At 40.0% G+C, this 25,436-nt stretch overlaps 2 protein-coding genes across 2 annotated transcripts; one reads left to right on the top strand and one right to left on the bottom strand.

Moving 5' to 3' along the window:
* Nucleotides 1-7,944: 7,944 nt before the first annotated feature.
* On the bottom strand, nt 7,945-18,391 carry LOC138699684 (leucine-rich repeat transmembrane neuronal protein 4-like). The gene is made up of 2 exons (XM_069825742.1): nt 18,281-18,391; nt 7,945-10,165 (listed from the first exon to the last, which is right to left on the bottom strand). Coding segments are annotated over exons 1-2 (2,139 nt in total). The 5' UTR covers nt 18,283-18,391; the 3' UTR covers nt 7,945-8,028.
* On the top strand, nt 18,251-24,166 carry LOC138699685 (lysozyme-like). Its single transcript, XM_069825743.1, has 4 exons — nt 18,251-18,369; nt 20,591-20,737; nt 22,430-22,585; nt 23,963-24,166. Exons 2-4 carry the CDS (start codon nt 20,608-20,610, stop codon nt 24,094-24,096), a joined length of 420 nt encoding a protein of 139 aa, XP_069681844.1. The 5' UTR covers nt 18,251-18,369; nt 20,591-20,607; the 3' UTR covers nt 24,097-24,166.
* The last annotated feature ends 1,270 nt before the right edge of the window (nt 24,167-25,436 follow it).

The following is a 25,436-nucleotide window of genomic DNA, read 5'->3' as shown; positions in this document are numbered from 1 at the left end:
GGAATGCGTGTTTTGGTCTTTTGCAACATTTATTATTGTTAAAATCGTCCATTAATAATAATTTCATGTCATTATCATGGAAGTCGAAACTATTTAACATGTTCGGTTCTTTTAAGGTTAAATTTATTACTGCAGTAACAGAAGCCATTATTAATTGTCCACCATTTTGCAGTCAGCTGAACTAATTGCGTTTTTTTTCGAACCTCATTTTGCTGCAGCAAAGGCATAGAGCTTTAAAAAAACACACGGTACGACTGTAACCAGGTTGCGAATTAACGGGGGATTCCCCCTGTTGGAAAGTTATCCCCCTCTCATAAATTCATGTTAACATCTCTGCCAGGGATAACTTCTATCCCCCCCTCACAAAATATAATTGTTTTAATATGAGTATACTTCATCTCCGGCAAGCTGACAACAATCAATAACTTAGGAATTACACATCTTATTTTAAGTTGCTCATGGATGTAATTATTATTATGATCAAGATGCAAGACAAGCATCTCAGTGTGACCAAGCGTTGAGCCATAACTAATGAGGATAATAATAATAATAATAATAATAATAATAATAATAATAATAATAATAATGTTACATATGGTATTCTCTATCTAGGATTCCATCCCCCCTCATCAGAAATCTTAATTCGCATCCTGGCTGCATAGGCGGAGTTATGGGGGGGGGGGCACAAAGGGAGGCACTGCCCCCCAAACTTGGCCGAACTCTTTTTTTTTTTTCTATTAACATTAGAAAATATTGAATTGAAAAGATTTTTCTTGTTTTTGTTTATGATTAAGTTTCTGTGCTTAAATTTACGAATTATTTATTGTCTTTAGACTATGTGTCTGGAATATAATATTTATTTTAAATTTCTGAATGTATAAGAATTTCTATAACAGTCTGTACTGATGTGTTAGAACTCTGCAGGTGTTCTAGCAGCCACCTGAAGAAACATGAATAACATACTGCACAACAATGCAGAAAAAAGAAAAGTGATCCCGGTTAAACTTATAGACGAGATTAAATAAAATAATTAGAATTCACATTTCATATGATATCTTGCTCTTTTAAATAAACAGATAAAGTAAGTGTAAAATTGGTCCACAGCTGTGGAGAAATGGTTAGCATGTCTGACCACGAAACAAGCGATTTGGAGAAGTTACTTGGTTGGGTTTTGGGGGGGGGGTTTCCTCAACCAATTGAAGCAGAATTGCGGGGTAATTTTCTATGTTGGACCTCGGACTCATTTCGCCATCATTAATTCACATATTATCATCCATACAATAGCCCGGGTTAAGTTCACGGTGTGGCGTGCTATACTTGTACAAGAGTGCGGCCGCTCGGCTACCCAATCATTCACAGCATAGGAGTGGTAAGCACAATAAGCCTCAAGCTGCAGTGCAAGCCTTCGGTTCCCTATTCTTTACAAGAGGAAAAAAAGAGTAAAATTGTCTGTATATTTTTTACAATTTTCAATGTTATTTATTTTACAATACCTTTATCAAATAATAATTATATTCTGATATACTGTACCAAGGTCAAACTATAATGAGGGGAGAAGATAAATGATGCCCCCCATAATCTCGTTATATCGGGATTCTCTGATTTTACTCCCCAAGGAAACGGTTCTCTCTCCGCCTAAGCTGTAACTTATGCATAACAACCGATTAGGTCAACAGAACCTTATGCGAACTATAATACGAACTGAATATGATTCTATGTAATATACTGTACAATCATGTAATACCATTTTTAATCACAATGTATTATTGTTGCAATCATAACCTCAACACAGCAGACTGGATCAACACGAAGCAGCCATATTGTTTCATTTCTCTCTATACTTCAAAGATCGTAGTCTGTGTTCCAAATCGAGCTTTCAGGTATAGCCATAACTTCCTGTAAAGTTGATTTGAATAATTTCGAGGGAAAAATTATTCGTAGTCTGTGTTGTTTCACAAGATCACAAGGCCGTAAAATAATTTTATTAGTTTCCTCTGTGAAACTGACGTCAAGAATTGTCGCATGGTACGTACACAGTCTAGTATATACAGTCGCGAAGCTCAATACGTAGTAAATATGCAAACATTAGATAGTTGCTCACCACTAGGATCGCTAATATCGCCTCATTACAGGCAATGCAAAATAGAACCGTCACAGTCTATTGTTTCTAGCATCCTCAAAACTCAAGCTTCGTGACTGTATATAGTAGACTGTGGTACGTACATGGAGGAAGGTACAAACTGCTTACTACCTACCTCCATGGTTCGGATCTGTTCTATACGCATACTTTAATCTACGCGGCAAGTTCAATATATATATTTTATTTTTTTAGTAGGTTATTTTACGACGCTGTATCAACATCTCAGGTTATTTACCGTCTGAATGAGATAAAGGTGATAATGCCGGTGAAATGAGTTCCAGGCCAGCATCGAAAGTTACCCAGCATTTGCTCATATTGGATTGAGGGAAAACCCCGGAAAAACCTCAACCAGGTAACTAGCCCCGACTGGGAATTGAATCCGGGCCGCCTGGTTTCGCGGCCAGAGAGTTCAATTTATTCCCATCGTTAATATTAAATTATGTGAGAAACGTAGTGATAACAGCACAAAGTATGAAATTATAACATAGATTTCCCCTTAAATGCGACAGACTCATGTCAGTAGATTTACTGGCATGTAAAAGAACTCCTGTGGGCCAAATTGCGGCACACCGGCGACGGTGATCATAACCTCAGCAGTTGCGAGCGTCGTTAAATAAAACATAATTTAAATTTAAATTCAATAAAACAAAAGCGTGCGCATGGAAAGGCAGCAGATTTTGCGCCTGCAGACAGTCTGCGCCGCGCCGGTGGTGTGAGGATGGAGTGCTGAAATAAAACCACAAAACAAGTTCATACTTACTGGCGTTTGTAACCGATTTCGGTACGCTTCGAAATCTTAATGTTGTGTGACACACATCCACTTAGCAGTGCTTCCGTGTGGTGCTGCCTAGAGGTTCTAACGCGTTACCAATTGGTACGATTCATTATCTTCATTCAGCACCTGTAGAAGCTTTGTCAAATACAAACGTGTAAATTTAAGATTGTACCAGAGTAAGTGTTAATAATAGGTCTATACTTAGTGCGTGTATTAGTCACCCTATATTCTTAAGTAATTTCGCATTTCGAAGTTCTGAGTATAATCAATTATTTACGACTCAGCTTACAAACATTAGTTTAATTTTGTCAGTATTTTTAGCAGAAACACTCAACTATATGTCGAGAGAAAGGGGTATTGGTATAGATGAGGAGGCGAGACCTGGCATGTGAGCTGTGCGAAAGAGGAAAGAATAAGCTATCAGAAAGAGAGTTTGTTTCATCATGGTTAATATTATACAAATCTACCGGCACGGAAGTTCATCTCGGACTAAAAGTTAAAAACCATTTTCCCTCCCCATACCTGTTGGTGATATAGCCACGGCACTTTACAAGGCCACAGAACAGATTTTGCCTCCTATACTATAGACGTCGAACTCGATGGATAGACGATATAAATCTTCGAGATCATTTGGCCCAAACCTTGTAGAGGAAGAAGAAAAAGAAGAGACTGAAAATTATTTACTAGTCTACTATCCTGGGCAAAAATTACGACCATTTAAACTTCATTGAAAGTCACCTAAGAGTACACACAATTATTAGTAAAAATTTTACACCACCACCAACATTAATACAAAATTCTTTTACCACCACTTTAAGTAGAAGTTAAATAAGGATGGAAGGAAGAAAAAACTAAAACCAAATCAGGATCAAGGCGACCAAAACAAGACAATAGTACACCGAAGTAGTCACTGAGTACAGTACCTCTTTCTCACATTTTTGTACTCGTAATAAGTAGAATCTCGTTAATTGGGCGGTTGGTTAAGCGGGTAGTCATTTATTTGGGATAACTTTTGAAGAATGGCAACAAATCGATAAAATAACTTCAATTTGCTCTCTTATTTTGGCTACCACGCAGCTTTATCCAAACAACGGACGGGTAAACTGTAAGGGAGTGTAGCACTGCATCATCATCATCATCATCATCATCATCATCATCATCATCATCATCATCATCATCAATAACTTCAAGGTTTAGGCCGATGGCCTGTTCCGCTCCAGAATTTTATCCGTCAAACTGGTCTCTCCGACGTCTCTTTGGTCTCCCCACTCGTCTTCTTCGTGTAGGTCTGTAACGCCATGTTCTAAAAGGTATCCTGTCGTTGGGCATTCTTGTTATGTGGTCGTACCAGTTATTTCTATATTTTTCAATTGTAGTTGTTATACATTCGATATTCAGTTCTTGACGTATATCTTCATTTCTCTTATGGTCCTGTAGTCTAAATCCTGCTAGTGACCTTAAGAGTCTCATCTCAGAGGCCTCAATTCTTCTCTGTTGGGCTCTAGTCAGACTCCACGTTTCTGAACCATATAACAGTGTCGGAATTGCCAGTGTCTTGTAAAATTTGAGTACAGTCTGTCTGTCGACTCTATTTATGAGTGTACGTTTAATTGTACCAATAAGTCTTAAGAATTTATTTAACTTGTTTTCTACGTCTGTTGAGGAAATGTAAGAGAGATCACATCCAAGGTAATTAAAAGAATTTACTTGCTCGATCATCTTATCTTCTACCACAATTTTAGTTCTTAGTGTATTATTTCCGCAGAAACCAAATACTTTAGTTTTCCTATGTGATATTTTTAGATTGTAGTTATTAGCAACAATTTTCAGCAAATGGACTGCTCTCTATAGGTTGTCTTCTGAATCAGCCAACACCAACTGGTAGTCTGCGAAAAGTAAGTAATCTAAAATAATATTATCTATAAAATAATGTGTTTTTAAATTGTTTTGCCATTCTCTTAAGGCTTCGTCTAAATATAACCCCTTGGTTAACTTCTCGCAAGTTGGTGGTAATCTTGTTTAGTTTCATTTTGATTTTTGTATTTTTATACATACTTTGTATCACCCTTATTAGATGCTTAGGAATTCCTTTCCTTTTTAATATCATCCACAATTTTGTTCAGCTAATCTGTAGCACTGCAATAATAATTAATTGTAACTGGTAGTTGCCGAGAGATAAGCAAAACAAATTGAGAACTGCTTTGCTTTCTGTGTGTTAAAAAGTCAGAGTTGAAAATGGCAGATACGATCTGTATTGAAAACAAAGCCATTTCTGATCTACTAAGAAGAATTTTGTGTATTGACAACAATCTTAAATACCACAATGGAAATGAAGAATTTCATAAAGCAATATTGTTAAAAATGCCGTAAAAAAGAGGAAACTGAATGTGGAGACATTTCTAGTCTGATTGATTAACGATGACAGGAAATGTATTGCTAAACTGCGGCGCTACTTCATGCAGAAATACAATGAAGACGGTCTTTATCTACGCTGCTGGATTTGTCCAGTCGCAGTATATTAAAAGAACACTTCGGAATACACTAGAATCTCTATTATCCATGGTAATGAAGAGGGTGGACTGAACGGTTAATCGAAAAAATCGGATAATCCGTACACTAAAATATTTTCATAAATTACGTGTATAAATTAATTCGTACAGTTTCGTAATTTAAGGGTCCTGCCATACTGCAACTGTTGTCGCCTTCATACTACACAATGCAATGCAATATTATGCTCGTAATATATAATAAACAGATTGAAGCATACTGTACTAATACGTAGCACTTAATCCTTGTTTTTTTTATTAAATCGTGCAAAATTGTACTGTAATGCCAGTCTCGTATTCTGATGCGACATGAGCCATAGTTTCTCTTTTCCCGAGCCTCTCAAAATTATTTTCACATTTTTTCTATACTTAGCACAACACGTTTCTTCTGACAGCCGTGAAAGTCATTTTACATAGAAGTAATGCAGTGCAGTCACTCGAACAGTATGACAATACTGAAAGGTCCACAGGTTTGCAGTCGTGTGAAATTCCTTGTAAACATTTCTCCGAAATCAGGTTGTGACACTACTTTACAATTTTTTAAAAACACTCCCTCCAAAAGAACTTTTTAAGTTACAGACAACGGTAGCAGCATTCCTACAACGCACTGTGTAATGATAAAGGATTACAATAACCAATAACCTTCTCTAGAAAAAATACATATAGCACTTAGTAATGTACAATACTTCGTATTCTTTCTGCAGCAAAAAAAAAAAAAAGAAGCGTGAGGAAGATAGTCGGATAATCCGCCGATCGGCGACGGATAATCGGGGTTCTATTGTACCCTCGATACATTTCTTCATAATATCGCTGAGTGTTTGTACATTACAGTACACTGAGATTGGTTTTATCATTTTTTATTTGTACTAAAATTAATTTAAATAAATATGTATAATATGTGTATAACTGTTCAGTAAATAGAAGTCTTTTGTTTTACACTAGCCTACTGTACGTGACTAGCAGCCTTTTCCAGTTCTGCGGCAGGCCCGGGGATGGATCCTTGCACTTAGGCTCACAGTGGCCAGTTGTGCGCCTATGCATTGATCAGTGGAATCAAACAGGTGGACCAAATGACATTCGTCCATCTGATGCTGACAGGTGGCCCAGTCTACTATACCCAGTGCATTTCGAACTGGCGGATCAAGGTCACGCACAAATGTACAAACCACTCACAAGTCACTGAACTGTACTGTGAGCTGAGGCACTGGTAATCCCTGCTGTCCCAGTTTAATTTAGTTGAGAAGAATGGTCCAGGATTGGGGGTAAGACACGTGGGAAATGCGGTCAATTGCTTGACCTTGATCAGCCAGTTCGAAATGCACTGACAATAGTACATTCGAGTGCATTGATGATCGGACGGTATAAACAAATGCTACATACCACAATCCTTCCCCAATGTACGAGTGACATTTGCAGTCTGTATTTAGGTTTCATGGGTGCAGCAAGGCATTCAGTTTGAGTTCATCCTATTGCAATGGCGGAGTTAGAAGCATGGCTCCAAACATTTCACTTATAATTAGCTCAAAGGGAGCTCTAAACTTCGTATCTTGCTGTACTTCTAAATTATTTGTAACCATATCTCTAAAATTCCTGGAAGCTCTCCTTTTTAATTGCTATACCTTCCTTTTCTTCGCTATACTGCCACAACTCGTGGAGTTACTCTAGGGCCTACATATATTTCTTTCCAAAAGGTTTTGTTAAAAGTTTTTAATTGGAGATATAATTCCATAAATATTAATTAGGTCTAAGGGAAAATGTAAGTCAATTTCTTTCTCTCTTTCTGAAACAGATAGACTATGGCTAAATTAAATTTGCAAAGCAATTCGGATAGATATTTTGAGCCCCCAATTTGGAAGATTTGAAATAAAATCTTTAGAGCCGACTATAAATAGTGTGTTGTGTTTTTGTTTTAAATGAAGAATCGTTAATTTTCACGTAAAAATTATTATTTTTCACGTGCATCAATTGAATTGACTGGTAAATAATGAATATGAGTAAAGTCCGTCCAATTGTTGAGGAAAAATCGCTGTACACAGACAGAGAAATAGGATGTCGAGAACGACACTTTCCGATATCGTTCGCGAGTTCATGGGCAATGAACAAATTGTGCGTTGTGGTAATATCTTGAACTTAATATACAGAACATAAATAACAATATACACAATTATGTAGTAGTAGTAGTAGTAGTAGTAGTAGTAGTAGTAGTAGTAGTAGTAGTAGTAGTAGTATTGTGGACATATGACCTTGCTGTGCGTTACTAAATTATGTATCAATTTAAACACCCTAAGGAGAAGTGTTTCTAATGTTCCATATTTTTATTGAAAATAATTGATAATGATAATCACATAGGCCACTTGGAATAGTCTTCGGCTGTAGTTTATCGAGTTTTGCTCTATTTTGTGCATGAAGTATGTTCTCTGAGATACATGACTTCAAGGGAAGTGTATGAATGGAAGAATTAACTAGACATGTACACAAAACTATTAAGAAAAAGAAAAGATAAAACTTTAATGTAAAATCGTACACTCTAACGTTGCATATGTACACAGCGGTGAGTCTATAACAGTCTAGAGTTTAGTGGTAGCGTGCAGTTTGACGTAGCGCGCGTGCTGCGCCTCGTCCGGCGGCCCAGCCAGGAAGCACTGGTGCGTGGGCATCAGCTTGGGCCTGCGCAGCAGCCTTCTTGCCGCCAGGAACAGGCCGAGCAGGAGCGCAGAGCTCAGCGCCGCGAAGCCGGCGGCGATGGCCATGCCGAGGCCTTGCTGCTGAGCGATCTGTGCTTGCGCCGAGACGCAACGCGCAGGCGAGTCACCGGCAGACGCGCACACGCGGTACGGCCCTGCCGGCAGGTCGCGCAGCAAGGCCCGCGGCTGAGAACAGTTCAAGCGCTCTTGGGCCACAAGGGCGCCGCCCGCGAAAACGGCCACGGTAAGCAGGCAGCGCGGCGAAGGCTCCCACAGAGTTGCGGCCACCTGCACCGTGCCCGGCGCTGTCACATTGGCATGCAGGGAAGCGACGCGCGCCGAAGGCGGTGGCGGAGGAGCCCGTCCCGTGGGCACCAGAGGGATGACGTCGCTGCAGCCCAAGACGAGCGCCACTTCGTCGGTGACGGGACCGCCGCCCCCCATCAACACGACGCAGTAGCGGTAGCGGTGACCCAGCATAAGGTCGGCGGCAGACAGCGACACGGTGAGTGCTCGCGGGTCGGGTAGTTGCGAAGAGTTACAGTGCACTGGACTGGACTCCAGCAGCACCTCGTGCGCTCCCACCTCCTCGTACACGAAGAGCGCGTCACAGGCGTAGGGTGCGGCGCTGGCCTCCACGCCCCAGCGCAGTGTGATGCTGAAGCCATCATATTCGAATGCGCGCAATGCCACTTGCTTTCCGGACACTGGCACCTTCGTCGGCGACGGGGACGGCGTCTCGTCATCTTCATCGTCGTCGTCGTCGCCGCACAGCAGCTCGTGCGGCGACACCTCGGCCAGGAGCCCGTTCTCTAGTGACGGCGGAGTCGCACACACCGCCGTGGAGCGGTCCGACGCAGGCAGCCGGGTGCAGTTGGCGAGCCAGGCCGCGAACTCTGCCAGGCTACAGTCGCAATTGAGCGGGTTGTCCGCCAACGTCAAACGGCGCAAAGGCGGCAGTGCTTCGCTGGACACCATGGAGATGTCGTTGTCGTCCAGGCGCAGCTCCTGCAGGTTGCGCAGCGGCGCCACCAAGTCGGCCGTGAGCGCGCGTAGGAAGTTGTGCGCAAGGTCGAGCTGCACGAGGCGAGAGAGGTGGGCCAGCGAGCCGCCCGACACGGCCACGATGCGGTTGTGCGCCAGGTCCAGCTGCGTGAGGGCGCGCAGGGCCGCGAAGGCATCGTCCTCCAGCACGTCGATCTGGTTGTGCTGCAGCGACAGCGACACGAGCGCACCGCAGCCGTCCAGGGCGCCGCGCCGCACGCTGCTCAGTCGGTTGCGCCCCAAAGCCAACACTCGCAGACCGGCTAGCGCCGGAAGCGTCGTGGCGCCCAGCGGACCGGCCAGCATGTTACCGCTCAGATCCAGTTCCTGCAGCGCACGGCCTGCACCCTGCAGCGCCTCTGCGGCAGCCTCTACGGTCAGACGATTGCCTCGCAGACGCAGAGTGCGTAGACGAGGCAACGCGACTAGGGCGCGCGCCTCCACTGCGGACAGCGCGTTGTCGCTGAGCTCCAGGAAAGTGAGGTTTCGCAGGCCGCGGAAGGTGCCTGCACGCAGGGCGTCGAGTCGGTTGTGAGACAGGTCCAGGCGGTCCAGGGCGGGCAGTGCCGCTAGCGCCGCCGTTGGCACGGTTGCCAGGCGATTGTTGGGCAGCCCCAGAGCCTGTAGCGGGCCGCCCAGCCCCGCGAAAACGCGCGGCCCGACGCGGAGCAGCTCGCCGGACGACACTACGAGCCCGTGCAGGCGCACTCCCTCCAGCACCGGCTCGTCCAGCGTGCTCACGTTGCGCACGGCGCAGTCTAGCAGCGACACGGTGGCGGGGGGCTGCAGGTCGCGCAGCACGTCCGCAATCACGCTCAGCGCCGAGCTGTCGCCCGTGCAGCGCAGCGTGTGCGGCAGGTCGCACGAGCAGGACGCCATGGGCGGCTGCGAGATGTCGGGGCAGCGCCAGACGGGCGCCTCTCCTGCCGCCGCTGCCATTGCCAGTAACAGCAGCACCAGCACCGGCACCGGCATCCTGCAATCACAGTAGCTACCTTCAGCCTTGTCAGATGCGTATCTTAGTTACTCGTACAATAATAAAATTAACACTGATATATACACGTAGTCCTTGAGTGTGTGGAACATTTTGCTATGCTACATCATTTGGAACTTAAAATTCGACAAAAGTGTAATTTGCACGCATTCAAGCAGCCATCAACAGAAAAAGAAAAGCAAGAGAAATTGATATGAGAAAAGAAGTAAAGTGGGGGAAAGGGAAAATATAAAATAGAAGAAAATGGAAAAATTAGAAGCAGGGAAAATATAAGGAGGGAAAAGACAAGGGAGAGGGAAAAGACAAGAAAGAGGGGAAAGAAGGTAAAGACAAGAAATTAAAAATACAAGAAAGTGTGAAAAGATGAGAAAGCGGTAAAAGAAAAGAAAAAAGGAAAGAGCTAAAAACAAAGTGGGAGCAGAGCAGGTAAAAGGAAAAGGCAAGGAAGCGGGAAAAGACAAGAACGTAGGACAAGAGAAGAAAGTGAAAAGGCAAGAAAGTGGAAAGGTCAAGAAAGAGGAATAAGTGGTAAAAGCAAGAACGTGGGACAAGACAAGGAAGTGTAGAAGGACAAGAAAGAGGGAAAAACAACAAAGTGAGAAAAGACAAGGAAGATGAAAAATATAAGAACATTTCGAATGACAAGAATGAGGGAAATGGAAATTGGAGACAAAGTACATAAAAGAAAATACGAGTATTTATAAAAGAGATGTATAATAACATACTAGAAAATTAATTGCAGAAAAGGATAAAATTAAAAATGCAAGCATCACTCCACTTTGAAACAAAGAAAAGAGAAGAAGTGAAGAGAAGAGAAGAGGAGTATCAAAGGGCGTGGGAGAGAATATCACAAAAATTATCCCGGCGAGCAGAGTTTGTAGTGGAAGATTTTTCCTTTGCTATTTTCCATTATTTCCTTATTTATTGAAGTTTCTTCTGTGAAAAAGAAGTGGAAAATCATACAGAATATGGGAATAATTTGAAGATCTGTTCTAATTTAGGGAGGTAATATTTATTTAACAACGAGATATCAATATCAAATGACGAAGATACAATCGGAAGTTTTCTTTCATTCTGCCGGTAACCTATCACGTCACAAAGATAAGGAGACCTGTGTTGTTTTCGTCTGAAAATAATTCCAACGGTATGATTTATTGTTAACTTTAATAATGGTAAATACGATTAATTTTTTATTTTTATAGAAATAATATGTTTTAAAATAAAGACCAAAAGAATCTGTCACGTTTATTTTTATCAAAATGGCTTGACCATCAATGATGAAACGAGGAAATGTCCTAAATTTGGAAGGTGACCTTATTACTAATTTGGGGTGTTCAATAGTGGGTATTTTATTAGGTACACTTAACTGAAGTATTCTGTTTTCAAGAAAATAATCTTATAATATAAGAAAGTCTTGGTTGTAATACAAGTTATTCGGTATAAGGGGAAGCGCTGACATTCAACGTATCACAGACTGAAGTGGAGCTGGCCGAAGTTGATCTCTGACAGGAGCAATCAACGTTACAGGTAGAGCAAGTCTTGGTCTGTTCACGAAGCGAATTGAAATCACCTTTTCAACGGCGGCTTGAAAGCTCTGTGATCTTGACGAGGAATGTAAGAGGAGTCTGAATTACATATTATATTAGCTATGATCGTTTTAAAAGTTGCAACTGATCAGTCAGCCTCTAGAGCCACTGGTACAGTCTCCATTTTGAAACACATTTTTACTAAGGGGACGAACGTTCAGGGTTCAAATTAACGGGGGGAATGGGGGGATTTCCTCCCTGTTGGAAAATTATCCCCCCTCTCATAAATTCATATTAATATCCCTACCAGGGATAACTTCTACGGGCGCGGGTTCGATCCCCGCTTGGGCTGATTACCTGGTTGGGTTTTTCCGAAGTTTTCCCCAACCGTAAGGTGAATGCCAGGTAATCTATGGCGAATCCTCGGCCTCATCTCGCCAAATACCATCTCGCTATCACCAATATCATCGACGCTAAATAACCACGTAGTTGATACAGCGTCGTTAAATAACCAACTTAAAAAATCACTTCTATCCCCTTCACAGAATATAATTCTTTTAATACAAGTATACTTTATAAAGTATAAAGCAAGCAAAGAAAATAATATTGATGTATTATCATCACTGGCAAGCTGACAACAATCAATAATTTAGGAATTACACGTCTTAAGCCTAGTCATGGATATAATTATTATGATCAAGATGCAAGACAAGCAATTCTGTGCAACCAAATGTTGAGCCGTATCGAATGAGATTGAGGTCGCCTCTGTGGCTCTGTTGTCATCAGTTTGTGTGTATTAAAATAAGAGGAGTAATGTAATACGTAAATACGTTTAGTTTGGAAAATTTCCGATACGTTGGACGCCTGTATTATTCAGCACACAGCACCGTGAACTTAACCCAGACTATTGCATACATGATGATGAATTTATGATATGTGAATTAATGATAGCGAAATGAGTCATCGAGGTGTTCTCTATCTTAGAATTCTAACTGCTCTCATCAGAAATCCTAATTCGCACCCGGCCAGAACATCCGTTCTTGTAAACCCATTTACGAGTATTTAACTATCGACTTCTTAACATAATTTAGATACTGGTCCAACGTAGGAGATATGATCTTATCAGTTACTTTTTCTGCCCCGACAATGGCAATGCAAATGAAGTTGTGTCTAGTGTCAAGGTTTTTTCTTTTTCAATTTGTCGAAATAATGGACGCGGGAGTAAGACCCATTTTTTTACGTATAACGTAATGGATTAAAAGAATAAATATCAATGGGTGGTGATAAGGATCGAATATCAATAGTGGGGTATAAACTATAATGGAAAGATGCACAAATAATTAAATAAAGAAAAACGCTTCTGAAATAATAGGAGAATCCTCATACACACACATACACGCACGCACTGGCAAAAAAAAAACGGATCACCTACAGTTTCTTATTTTATTTGTTTTGTTTTATGACATAACAACTAGGAAACTCATTATGAAATGGAAACAATGCTTTTAAGCAAACAAACTCTTTCCATTATTGTTTTTGTTTTTATTTTCAACACCAAATAATGGGTATCATTAAAATTTGTAAAATATCTACAAAAGCCATCAATTTTCATAAAATTTTTCATGGACGTTGTGGTCACCAGGTATTGCTAATGGGGGATATTGTCTCCCCGTTAGGCTACTGTAAGACTGCTACCATTCGCCAATTCAACCCTTTGATCAGATTTTGAATGACAGTCTACTCTAAGTGAAGAATGGTACTGGTGCGAGCCACCCGATCTTTCCCTCTGAATTATGTTGTCTTCCACGCTCATCCACAATCCAAACAACTATACCTACTGCCTCTATGGAGTGCACATGGATCTGATGATGGAGGCAGACGATATAATTAGACTTGGCCTTCATTCAATTGACCAAAGGATGACTATGACACTTAGAAAGATATATTGCAGCCAATAAAAAGACATGCTACGCGACCATGGCCAATAACTAAGAAGCGGTGCTAGTAGAGTTTATCCGCGTCGAAATATAATGTGGGTGATAAATGGCCGACATATTTTGTCTGGAGCCCTGTATCAGGGACTTGGTTCTTTTACGTGCCGTAGCTGTACGACATAGCGGATGCTTGAAGCTACCTGCTGAGCGAACTCCAAGAAGAGTATCAGACGGTTGGCTTGAACAGCTGCGAGTGCTTGGCAATGGAAACAGACAAGACTTGGTGGTGGACGGAGTAGAGATTGCAGGAGGAGAGAAGGTAAAATACCTTGGTGTAATTTTCTGACAAACAGAAGGACCAATAATGATGAGATTATGGAGAGAATAAATAAAGGACAGGTTATAACCATCACTGAAAAACTTCACACAAAAAACCACTGTTAAAACATAGTGTGGTGCCTCCACGTGTTATGTATCATTCGTGGCTTCTCCTTTTCTACAGATGAGAGGAATGCTAACACAGGACAAAGTCGATTTAGTTGTTTAAAGAAAAAACAAATTCCCACTGATCTGAGCGCGAAAAGAACTAGATTTCCCACTGCCCACCGTTCAATAATTTTTCCCCACCGACAGAGAGAGAAAAAAATAGATTTAGTGGGAAAACCACCGTGTTGGCAACACTGCTCATTTTATCTATCACACTGCAATAACAAAAATAGGCTAAAGTTTTGGGGGTAGGACGGATTTCCGATGCTGCTAGGAAGGGCTTGGTACTCCGGGCCCATGGGGCTTATCGGGATTATCGTGTGCGGATGGGTCTTGGCTCTATCAGAGGCTGAGGTAGGATGACCCATCTGTCAGCCGACGATGACTGGAAGGGCTTGGGGGTACAGGCCTTAGCTTATCAGTTGCCTCTGTCAAGGGCTGAGGCAGGACGGCCCACCTGTGAGCGTCGGATTCACGAATGCCACCCAGGCCACCTGTCGGACATGGACAATCATCGCATATAAGGGCGCCCAATGGGCCAAATAGTGCCTAAATGTACGAACCCGTCCTGGGTCCAGCCTCGTAAAGCCATTCAGCCTATACTGTTATATACTCGCATGGCTCATGTGTCATGTTGGATGCATTTTGAATGAGCATCAGGGGTGATGAACGTTATATTCAATTAAGCTTTCTTTGAAGTACGAGTATCAAAATTCGTTAAACCAGTTTGTTTATCATCCCTGATGGCGTGATTTGAATTTATTTTACTGTGTTTTAGGGACAGTCTTATATATTGATCCATACGATGCGTTTCAGTAAAGAAACAGTCATTTCAAGTACTCTGATCTTTCGAGTTAGTCCATGGCTCTTAAATAAAGTGATGGATTTGTATGAATGTTTCGACTGCCTGAGGGGGTTCGATGCCCGTTCTTCCTTTCGCACTTTTTGATTTCGAACTCCGACTCCATGTGATTCTTGAAGATTCTAGTTAATACTACTTTAAAACGGAAATACGTAATCGATCGAAACATCACATGAATCAGAATGTTCCACAGCAATAGCCGTAAAAGCTCGAATTTTCGTATTCTGCTGTCGGTAATAATTAAAGTCCGAAGGTTTAGCGCCGAATACAGCCCGCAACGTGTTGGAGGGTGAAGCGTTACGTATGTTTACTGCAGCGCCGTGCATCAGGTACGTACAGCCAGCTCACAACACTCATGTAGTAGGACCTCAAGATCCAGACTACCCGGTCAGTCTGATAGGAATTGCCTGTCCCTAAATAAATTATTCAAGCCATAAATTATGTAAGTTAGTGTAAGGATTTGAAAGTGAATATCCCATAATAAACGGCGAACATATTGCGTACATAGTATGTAAAGTATAGGTAAGAGGAAATAAAAGAAAGCATATCGAAGGCCTAGATCTATTAACACGTACCTATATGATTTTTCCAAAATTTTCAGGAGAGATCTAAAACTTCTTACTGATTATTGTGCTTTTCAGTGGTTCAAATAGATAGAATGTATAAATAATTAATCGTTTTAAGTCCCTTCTGAAAATTTTGGAAAATCACATACGTGGTATTAGATCTAAACCATCGATATGCAACAACACTGCAACACAAAAAAGAAACATAATGAATATATGAAATTGTTTTTAATGAAAAATTATAACGATATTTCATTAGGAGAGGACTTTTGGTGGGTTTGCGTGAAATGATTTACATTAATATAATACGTATTTAATGTGGTAAACAAAAGGTACTTTAAACAATGTTTGAAAACAAAAGTACACTGGCAAACACATTCTTAATGATACAACACTGCGTAAAACCTATTTACGCACATGCTATGAAAAGATTTTGAATCTATAAGAGTGAGTGTAGCTGAGAATAAAATTTGGGTGAAATTTGGGTGTTTGTAGATGAAACGACTGATGTCCGTGGTATAATATGTAATTGTAGAAACTCTATTCCCGAATAGTTCAGGAAAAACATTTTTACTTACATATGAATTTCTGGAAAAGTAAGTTATTCTACAATTGCAGCCCTATTTGTTTATAAAATGCCCACTTTGTGGCCTCAAACTATACCATATGAAAATTCCCGTCTGTTTTGACAGTTTCATATGTGGTTAAAGCAGCCAAAGAATTATAACCGAAGTTTAGACTTGTTTAGAATATGCACTGCATATGCTAACAGAGGCAATAACATCATCTTTCGATTATGTTGGCAGTTTAGTATCTCAAATGAAAAGGGTATTCCAAAAAGCCTCTTCTAGAATTAGAACATTTAGAGAGATTGTATCTGGATATTCTGTACCCTTCCTCAGCCTAATCTTAAACGATGGGGGACTGACCGGGCTGCCTAGAGCTTGAGGTCCTACTATAGAGGGTTGTGAAATGACTTACGTACCTGATGCATGGCACAGCAGTAAACAGACGTACTGCTACCTCCTCGAACACGTTGCAGGTTGGATTCGGGTCTAAACCTTCGAACTTTAGTAATATTTCATGGTTCGAATCTCAAACTCGTGACAGCAGAAGTCAAACAGAACGACAGAAGAATTGTATATAAAATCTTCCATCAAATGGAATAAGTCGAAACTGTCCAACTCTGTGCGGGTTGTCGTCGATCTCGTATGTCTTAGACCATATTATGACCTGTAACAGTCTGAATCCAACGTTTTTCTTGGTCTACCCAGGGTATGACGTTCTCATGGTAGTGTCACAAACAGTGACATACAAATATTAAAAATATCTTGAAATAGATAGTGTTAAAAGTCTGCGCTGTCTGTTGTTTAAAATGCTTTCTCATTATGCCCATTGCTTATTCGGAATGAAAAAAAAAAATCAATTAATTTCAGCGACTGGAGATAACTCAGTCCACGTATTAAGATATATCATCGTAAATGTAAGAAGAGCAAATGGCTCTTAAAAGACTATCCAACGATAAAAGTGACTAGAGGAAACGCTGGAAAGCCGAAAGAAAATAATTAACACAACGAATTGACTGCACTTGTATAACATACAATTATCACGCGAAAACTAAAATTCGTAACATTCATGTCACAATGTCAATGAACGTTATACCCAACCCTGATTCCTCCTGCGAAACTATTAAATACTTCCCACATGTCTCGATTGCTACTTGGGCTGCCTGAACAAAAATGAAAGGCTTAAGTAAGACACCCTGTATTGTTTATAGAACTTATACAAACAGTTTTTATAGGCCAATATAGCAGAGTATGGCAAGAGGTCCGAGGCCACGAACACTTAACTTTTAAAATCTTTACTTCAGGTTAATTCTGTTAGCTCATATCCTTGAACCCCCTGCAGTTATGATGTATTTTATGGTTGCCTATATTATCTCGCCTACAGGTCTTAGTTGTCGGCCAGTTAAGCCAATTCAGCCATTGGTAACAGTCCCAATATGTAAGCCTATATTAAGATTGATTTATTTATCATGTGTCCATTTCACGTGGAGGTAGTTTTAACCTTAAAACAGTGTTTTTTTATTTAATTTGCAATTGAGGCGTTCCCTGGAATAACAACTTAACGTACTTTACATCTTTTTTCCTTTTCCAGCATATATTGAATCTTTAATAACACGTCTCCCTCCTGACAAAATATAATTTTCTTCCAACAAACATAGCGTCCTCTAGAAACATTTGAATGTAGTTCTGAGCAATGCTGTAGGCGTAATACCAGATGTAAAATGTATGATGGTTTGTGTCTCAGATTCATTATTTCTTAGTTAAGTTTTTATTCTAGAGAAAGCCTCAGTTAAGAAGAAAGAAATTTAAACGTTTTATCTAAATAAGCCAGTACTGTTTCCTTATCCTCTTAAATCGAGCATAAAAATGTCCTCGAAAGTTCCAGCTTTGTAAATTTGCAGTCAGAATATTTATTGTTAACATTAATAATTTCGGTATGAATAGAAAACATCGTTTGCAGATATTTATTCATTTGTACACAAGTCAAATTCAAATTACTGTAATTTATGAGTTTCTGGCACATAAAATTTGAAAACATCCTCAGCGCAATACCGCGTGTCCAACGCAGACAGGTCTGTGCCGAAACGAGTACGACCTGGGCCTGCAATGAGACACCCGGTAGCAGCGAGGCCTCATAAATAACCAGAAGATATTTACATTACTCTGAGCTGTCAGTGTGTGACGGGTATAAAAGTGCGACCCCGGCTGCTCTCGGCATCACACGGACTCGCACCCACATCGCACTGGTGAGTACTGCAGTGGTGGCTCCTGCAAAAAAAAAAAGCAACTATTAGCACAACAGCGAAAAAAACATATCTTATCAAAGATACTGAATAGCTCTTTGCACTTACAAAATTCCATGAGGACTGACGGCCACTCCTGGACAGAGCATCAAGGGTCCTGCAAGAAAATGTCCTATTTAGTACCGTTTTATCTCTTTATTAGACTCTTAGGGTGCTATTCATAGACATTTCGCAGCACGCTCTACGAGCGTACTAAGCTAGCCCCGGCTATCCACTGGTTACTAGTACAGAATTCCAATAATATCCTATCGCTAACACTGGTTTATGAATACGAAAAACGCTGATCATCCACCGGAAGCCCGCGCTAAAAATGTCTATGAATACGGCCCTTAATGTATCTCCGCTATGGTATGATTGCAGAGTTATACCATCTGAAATAAGAATAAACGTTTTTCTGACTACTTTATTAATTGTAGTCATTCAGGGACTGACTGTCCATACCCCTTAAGCCGGGCATATATACTGACGTCTCCATCAGGCCCGTAGAATTAATAACTGTGAAAAATTAATAATGGTCTCTTTTTAGGGTGTTTTAAACGCCGTTTCCTTTGAATTCGTATTGTTTACAATTTCACTTCGCTTCCTACCTTGTCTGTCAGAAGCGTCTTCGGTATCAAATACGCCTTATTAAGAAATCTGCAGAATCATGTATAGTCTAATGTTGGTCCACATAATAAGGTAACTTCGTTGATGAGAAAGAATTGGTACTTAATGCTGCCTAATTGAGATTCTGTTAAGCAGTCGTAAATATACGAAATGTTTCGTCTGGTTTTAGTTATCTTCCGATGTTAGCTCAATTTAGCGTATCCGTAGGTTTAAATGACCTCCCAGAAGTCTTTCGCAGCATTCTATACAACGGGAGGATCTGATTCCAATTATTCTATTTACTGATAAAACGATGAGAGAACTCTGGAGCCTTACAGGCTTCCAGAACATTTAAGGCGACAAGCAGGAATTTTGTATGAGGAAATAATTGCAATAGGATATTATGTTAATTGTATACAAGGTGGAAGTGAAATAACTCTGCAGATTTTCAGAGCGGATATCTGATGTATGTAACAAAAGAGTGTAATATCATATTGGTGGAAGTTCATAGTTTTCTAAAAAAAAAAAAAAAAAAAAAAAAAAAAAAAAAAAAAAAAAAAGTGTAACATCCTCTTATTCGGTAACTATTGCGAGTAGGGTCGTGGTTTTTGTCCATATCCATGGCGTATTTCCATAGCGTGTACGGTTTTCCTGTAAATTTAATTTAAAAACAACTAATTTCAAGCCAATGAACAATGCGAGCAGATTGCAACGTTGTAGTCAGAGAGGGAGAGGTACACCTAGGGAGACAGACTTGCGTTCGTTGACCTCTTAGGCCTATATCTGTATTACGAGAAGAAAGAACAGTGTGCTAGTGGTGATGTTGCCGGACTGCTGAAACTTCCAACTTAATTTTCTAATTGACCGTGCATTTAATCACAAACGTAATATAGGTTTCCTATTTATTTAAGTGTACCCTATCGTCCCTTCCAATCTGCAGTGTTACATCACTTTGACTCTGTATAATCATGTTTACTGTACACATGGCACGTGTAACTTAATATGTAAGAAAAATTGTGAATAGTTGTAAAAACGTAAATAAAATGAAATTTCAATAATTCTGTTTTGCATGCATTAAATTCAAAGTCATTTGCTAAAATTTAATATAAAAATTTGGGCCAATGTTTCACTTGCGCACGTCACGTGCAAGTACAAGTTCAATAGAAGTAACAGCTAATTTATAACTTGAAGACTTTTTACGAGCAAAGTGGTATATATATGTTTACATTATTCGAGTATTAGTCTATGATAAAATGACTCAAAAGCCAAATCTAATTCTTTAACTTGGATGTCGATATTCAAGTAAAACCTTTTATTGAAGTTTTAACTTTTTCACCAGAGTTCATTTCTGCTTCAGGTCACAATTTAATGCGTTATACATATCATCGTTAGCATGGGACGTGTCCCATCGAATAATTCCAATGAGTTTTGTGTCGTGTCAGGATGTTTACATTACAATCTAGAAATTATAGAATACCCCACCTGTTAGTTAATAGCTAAGCACAACAATGATGTTATACTTCACACATAACAGGAATCTTTAAAATGACGGAGAGTTAATTTTTTATTTCCTACACAGTTTGCAGAATCCTGACTATGGAGAGACGAACTCTAATGCTTTTGGTGGCGCTGGCGGCAATAGTGACGCCGTCCACTGCCACGGTGTACTCACGCTGTGGACTGGTGCAGGCCCTTAGAGCCCAAGGTTTCGGCGACCTTAGCAACTGTGAGTAGCCGATTGAGTGAAATGTATCGTTAAATAGTCTCATCATTTAATGTTACCATTTCACGGAGTAGTTATGATATAACCTTCAGGATTTGTTGGCTTGTGAAAACATAGATGCGTATAGGTTACTGCATAAGAGAAGTATAAGTTCATTATAAATATTCTCACTAACGCTTGCTATGACATTTTGTTTCTATTATGTGGCTCTACATAATATTGTAGAATTAATTGTGTAATGAAGTACATTGGTTTTGGTAGAACATAAGCTGACAGTTTGACTTTTTTCTATTCCCAGATTATAGAAAAAAAAAAAAACAATTAATAGAAGGCATTTTTAAACTTATATACTGTTTGCCATTTTTATAATACAGGCTCTCGAAAAGTCATTTAATAGAAGGCAAGGTATTTTTAAACGGATATATCTTTGGTCCGTCCAAGAAATCTGTGGAGTAGAAAGACGAAATAAGACCTCTGCGCAAGTAGTATGTGGGAGGGCTAGGGTCAATGACCGCTCTGGAAGGAGGCATTGGTTGAACAAAGCTACCAATTGCTTGCTAGGAGGGGATCATTTCTATCTGAACGCTCTACCACAAGCATCTTACCCCTTAGCGGCCTCGAGCTGATGCTGCCCGCAATACACTCCGGCACAGATAGTCTCCGTCCCCATATGCGCCAAGTCATTCTACAGATGCCTGGGACGGACCATAGGTACTGTTCTGCAAATTCTGTAATATTGTACTTATATCGATGTAAGGTGACAGTAAGAAATTCTAGATACATCGTTTTGAAGTGCGTGAAGTTAGAAATACGTAGTCAAAGAATGTGGATAAACGAAGCACAATCATCATATTTGATTTTATGACATTTATCAGTAAAAATCATGCTAATATCTCGGATTTTACTGAAACATTGCACTTTCCATGTTTCATTAAAAATCTCCCAGTGAAAGCAGAGTTGTTTAATACGAACAGTACGAATAGGTAGAAGGAAGGAATGATAAAATACGAAAGCGAACGGACAGACGAATATATATATATATATATATATATATATATATATATATATATATATATATGGACAGACGGACATAGAGGCTGGCAGAAGAACAGCATGTTGCTTTTAGTAGGTACATATATTTGGATAAGTGCAAAAATAGGCTGATGAATCACTCACCGATATCTGTTTTTGTATGGTCCCTAGTAACTTTAACACTTATCATAAGCGTACTTCTCTTCTCAATGAACAAACCACTTATTGCTTTCTTTAGTGCTTTTTCTTCTACAACAATGACTCTCCAGCCTCTTCGACCTCTTTCTTTCTCAAGAGAAAAAATTTCCACCTTGCTTAAAACCAGTCCCACGCCTTAGCGTTGCGGAATGAGCGATGGCTCGAGTCCTTATGGTGGAGGAATTTTCTCATGAGTTTTCGGCCAGTGTACGGGACTGGTGCCCATCCGGTATCGTGATGAGTTTGGGGTGCTACGTTAGGTATTGAAATCCAGTTTCGAATGACTACACGTTACCTCTTTACTGGATGGATGATCGTTTACCTCTGCTGACACATGTGGACGTGAGGCCAGCAGTCGGCTTTGGCTGTCGCGCCACGGATTATTATAGTTAAGTTTGTAATTTCATGTGTATTGTAAGAGTTTAGCTAGTTTTAGGCCTAACTAAAGAAACTGACAATTTTCAGGGGTGTGCCTGGTGGAGAGTGAGAGCTCGCGCAACACGGCTGCGAAGGGCGGACCCAATACTGACGGCAGCTACGACTACGGCCTGTTCCAGATCAACAGCCGCTACTGGTGCGGCCAGGGCGGAGTTGGTGGTGACTGCAACCTAAACTGCGACTGTACGTAACGTTGCTGTAGGCTACTATGTTTGTTAAACAGAATGTATCTATATCAATCCGTAGTCGTCGTCATCGTCATCATAATCGTCAAAAGTTACGATTCATTGTTTTATTTTATTTCTCTATACTTTTTTTTTTTGCGTTGGGTTTTTATTTTGAATGCACTTTGGGATTCTGCTAACATCCATTCTTCCAATATGATATTTTAATCTATCATAGTAATTTTGTATGATGGTTGTAATTTTCTAAACTTTCGATTCGTTTAGATTTATCTGAATTTCTTTGCAGATTAATGTGTAAGACATAAAGCTGTCCTGTTGAATTTTATTCCTAGGATTTGAGATCTTAAATTTTATGCACCATGTCACCGTGTTCGGTCCTACAGAATAGATTTTTTGCTAGAACCATATGTATTTCCAACGCTGGATGCTTCTATATCCATGACAGTCCAAAAGCTAAACAAATTCTCGTATCACGCCAAAAACCAAAACAATTCTCGCATCACGTTGAATACAATGGAAGTCGTGAAAGATATTTAATTTCATTTGAAATTTGTATAGATCCTGTTTCTTTCATTTGCATGTTTAAATGTTTAAATATTGATTCCATACATTAGGATAATATTTATTTGGCTCGAAATTAAAATATCTAGTATAATCTTTAAAGTAAAGTGCTGGTCTATCATTAGGGATTGAAGATGCGGTTTGCGATTTCGTTGTTTTTTGCCGAATTTGTTATTTTAGTTCCTATTTGCTTGCATCACTGTGAAGTTTAGAACTTAATTACCTACGGTATTTATAAGTTATGGTATTTACATTTCGTGCATTTTTCATGACACGTTCTTTACTTAAAGATTTAATTTTGTATACTGCATTCGCAGATAATAGCACCTTAAAGTTTGAAGCAATTTTATCAAATATAGGCCTATAGTGTTCCATACTATCAACTATAATTGGCCACCGACGTAGCTCACGCGGTAGCGCGTTTTTATGCTGATCCGAAGTTGCGCTCGGGCGTGGGTTCGATTCTCGCTTGAGCTGATTATCTGGTTGGATTTTTTCCGACGTTTTCCCCAACCGTAAGGCGAATGTTCCTTAATCCAAATCCTCGGCCTTACTCGTCAAAGTATCATCTTGCTATCATCACGAATTCCATCGACGCTAAATAACCCAGTAGTTGATACAGCGTCATTAAATAAAGAAGTAAATAAAATAAACTATAATTAAATCTTAGAAACGGTAGTAAGTTGCTATTCTCAATACACAAAAAGCATCCTTTATGATAACGCGAAATAGTCTTCCGGAAAAGAGATCGGATTTAAGACATGTTGGTGCAGAAATCCAATAGTAAACTAATAATCGTGTTGATCTGTTGCAGCGCTGCTTGATGACGACATCAGCAACGACTCGACCTGCGCCAAGCTGATCTTCTCGCGCATGGGCTTCAGCGCGTGGTACGGCTGGCAGAGGAGCTGTGAGGGCCAGACTCTGCCCGACATTTCCGGCTGCTGATCTGCACACAATTCTTTGCAGTGTACATGCTTGTAAAGATTATAATAAATGAGTTTTGCAATTGATGAAACTAGTGTATTTATTACTTGTTCACTGGATTTGTTCAATAGGCTGCTTAAGAAGTTGACCCTCGAAGGTCTTGCGGCTACCATTGATTTCGAATTCAAGTCGCGCAGTGATTGATTGTGCAGTATTTCTGGAACGATGATAATGATGAAAGGAAAGGGAAGAGTCCAAGAAAAACCACTCGCGCCAGCTTTGTCCACCTCAAATTCCTTCATGACCCAAACAGGGATCGAATCCGGGTTGCCCAGACGAATATGTTGACTAACTAATATTACAGGTAGACGGCGAGATTGCTATAATCGGCGAAGGGTAGAGTAACATCCCCACTCTAAGCTTCACCACCAATTTGTATTTTTATCAGCCCCAACAGTATCAAGGATGAATATTATGGGATGTGAAATTGCGTCAGCACTATCGCCCTGACGAAGTAACAAGATCAGCGCTCGGTTTCGTAGATGGTGAACATTACAATTAAGTGATGGGTAGATCCTCCAGTTCTCCACTTATCCGTTAGGATTAGATCATGGAAGATCTGCCCCTGGATATAAATGACACGTGAGTATATATGCAATATAACATGTTAAACAGTGATGTTTATAGACCTTGTTAAATTAGTGTTGTTGAACGTATTGTAAAAAATAGATAATAGTATAATAATTTCAATTATCTAACTAGATTGTGCAGGCTTTTATAATGCACTGTACACTAAGTGCCCAAAGAATACAGTTTCAATTATCTAATCTTTTGTTTCCCTTTCTGTCCCTTTTCAGTCATATTTTTATAAGTTGTAAAATAAAATGTCCCTGTTCATATTCGTGTTGGTTCCAACAGAAATTTTCAGTGGAAAATAGGAGGAATAAAAATTTAAATGGTTTATTTTAAATTGAGTTGTTTCAGAAGGGGGAATGTTTTATGCGTGTAGCTATATTTTTTGAGAGTTCAGCATCAAAAGGACTTCATAGCTTGGAAGGCTGAATAATAATAATAATAATAATAATAATAATAATAATAATAATAATAATAATAATAATAATATTAATAATAATAATAATAATAATAGATACGCCGTTAGCTCGACGGCTAGACCGTCGGTTTTCTACACTGATATCCCGGGATAGAATTCCGGTGGGTTCAAGAGGAATTTTTGGTGAATAAAGGTTTTCTGGTAGGTTTCCGCGGGATACTTCAGTTTTCCCTACCGGCATTCTACCATTGCTCCATTAATCATCATTAGAGATGGAACAATTCCTTTCTTAAAGAAGATATCAGCATAG

The sequence above is a fragment of the Periplaneta americana genome, chromosome 5 (assembly GCF_040183065.1).
Source record: "Periplaneta americana isolate PAMFEO1 chromosome 5, P.americana_PAMFEO1_priV1, whole genome shotgun sequence".
Taxonomy (NCBI): domain Eukaryota; kingdom Metazoa; phylum Arthropoda; class Insecta; order Blattodea; family Blattidae; genus Periplaneta; species Periplaneta americana.
This window is presented reverse-complemented; position numbering and strand designations above follow the sequence as displayed.

Coding starts and splice junctions, on each gene's coding strand:
- LOC138699685 (XM_069825743.1), top strand. CDS start 20,608: ATGGAGAGACGAACTCTAATGCTTTTGGTGGCGCTGGCGGCAATAGTG. Junction 20,738..22,429: donor TTTCGGCGACCTTAGCAACT/GTGAGTAGCCGA, acceptor GACAATTTTCAG/GGGTGTGCCTGGTGGAGAGT. Junction 22,586..23,962: donor CTGCAACCTAAACTGCGACT/GTACGTAACGTT, acceptor GATCTGTTGCAG/CGCTGCTTGATGACGACATC.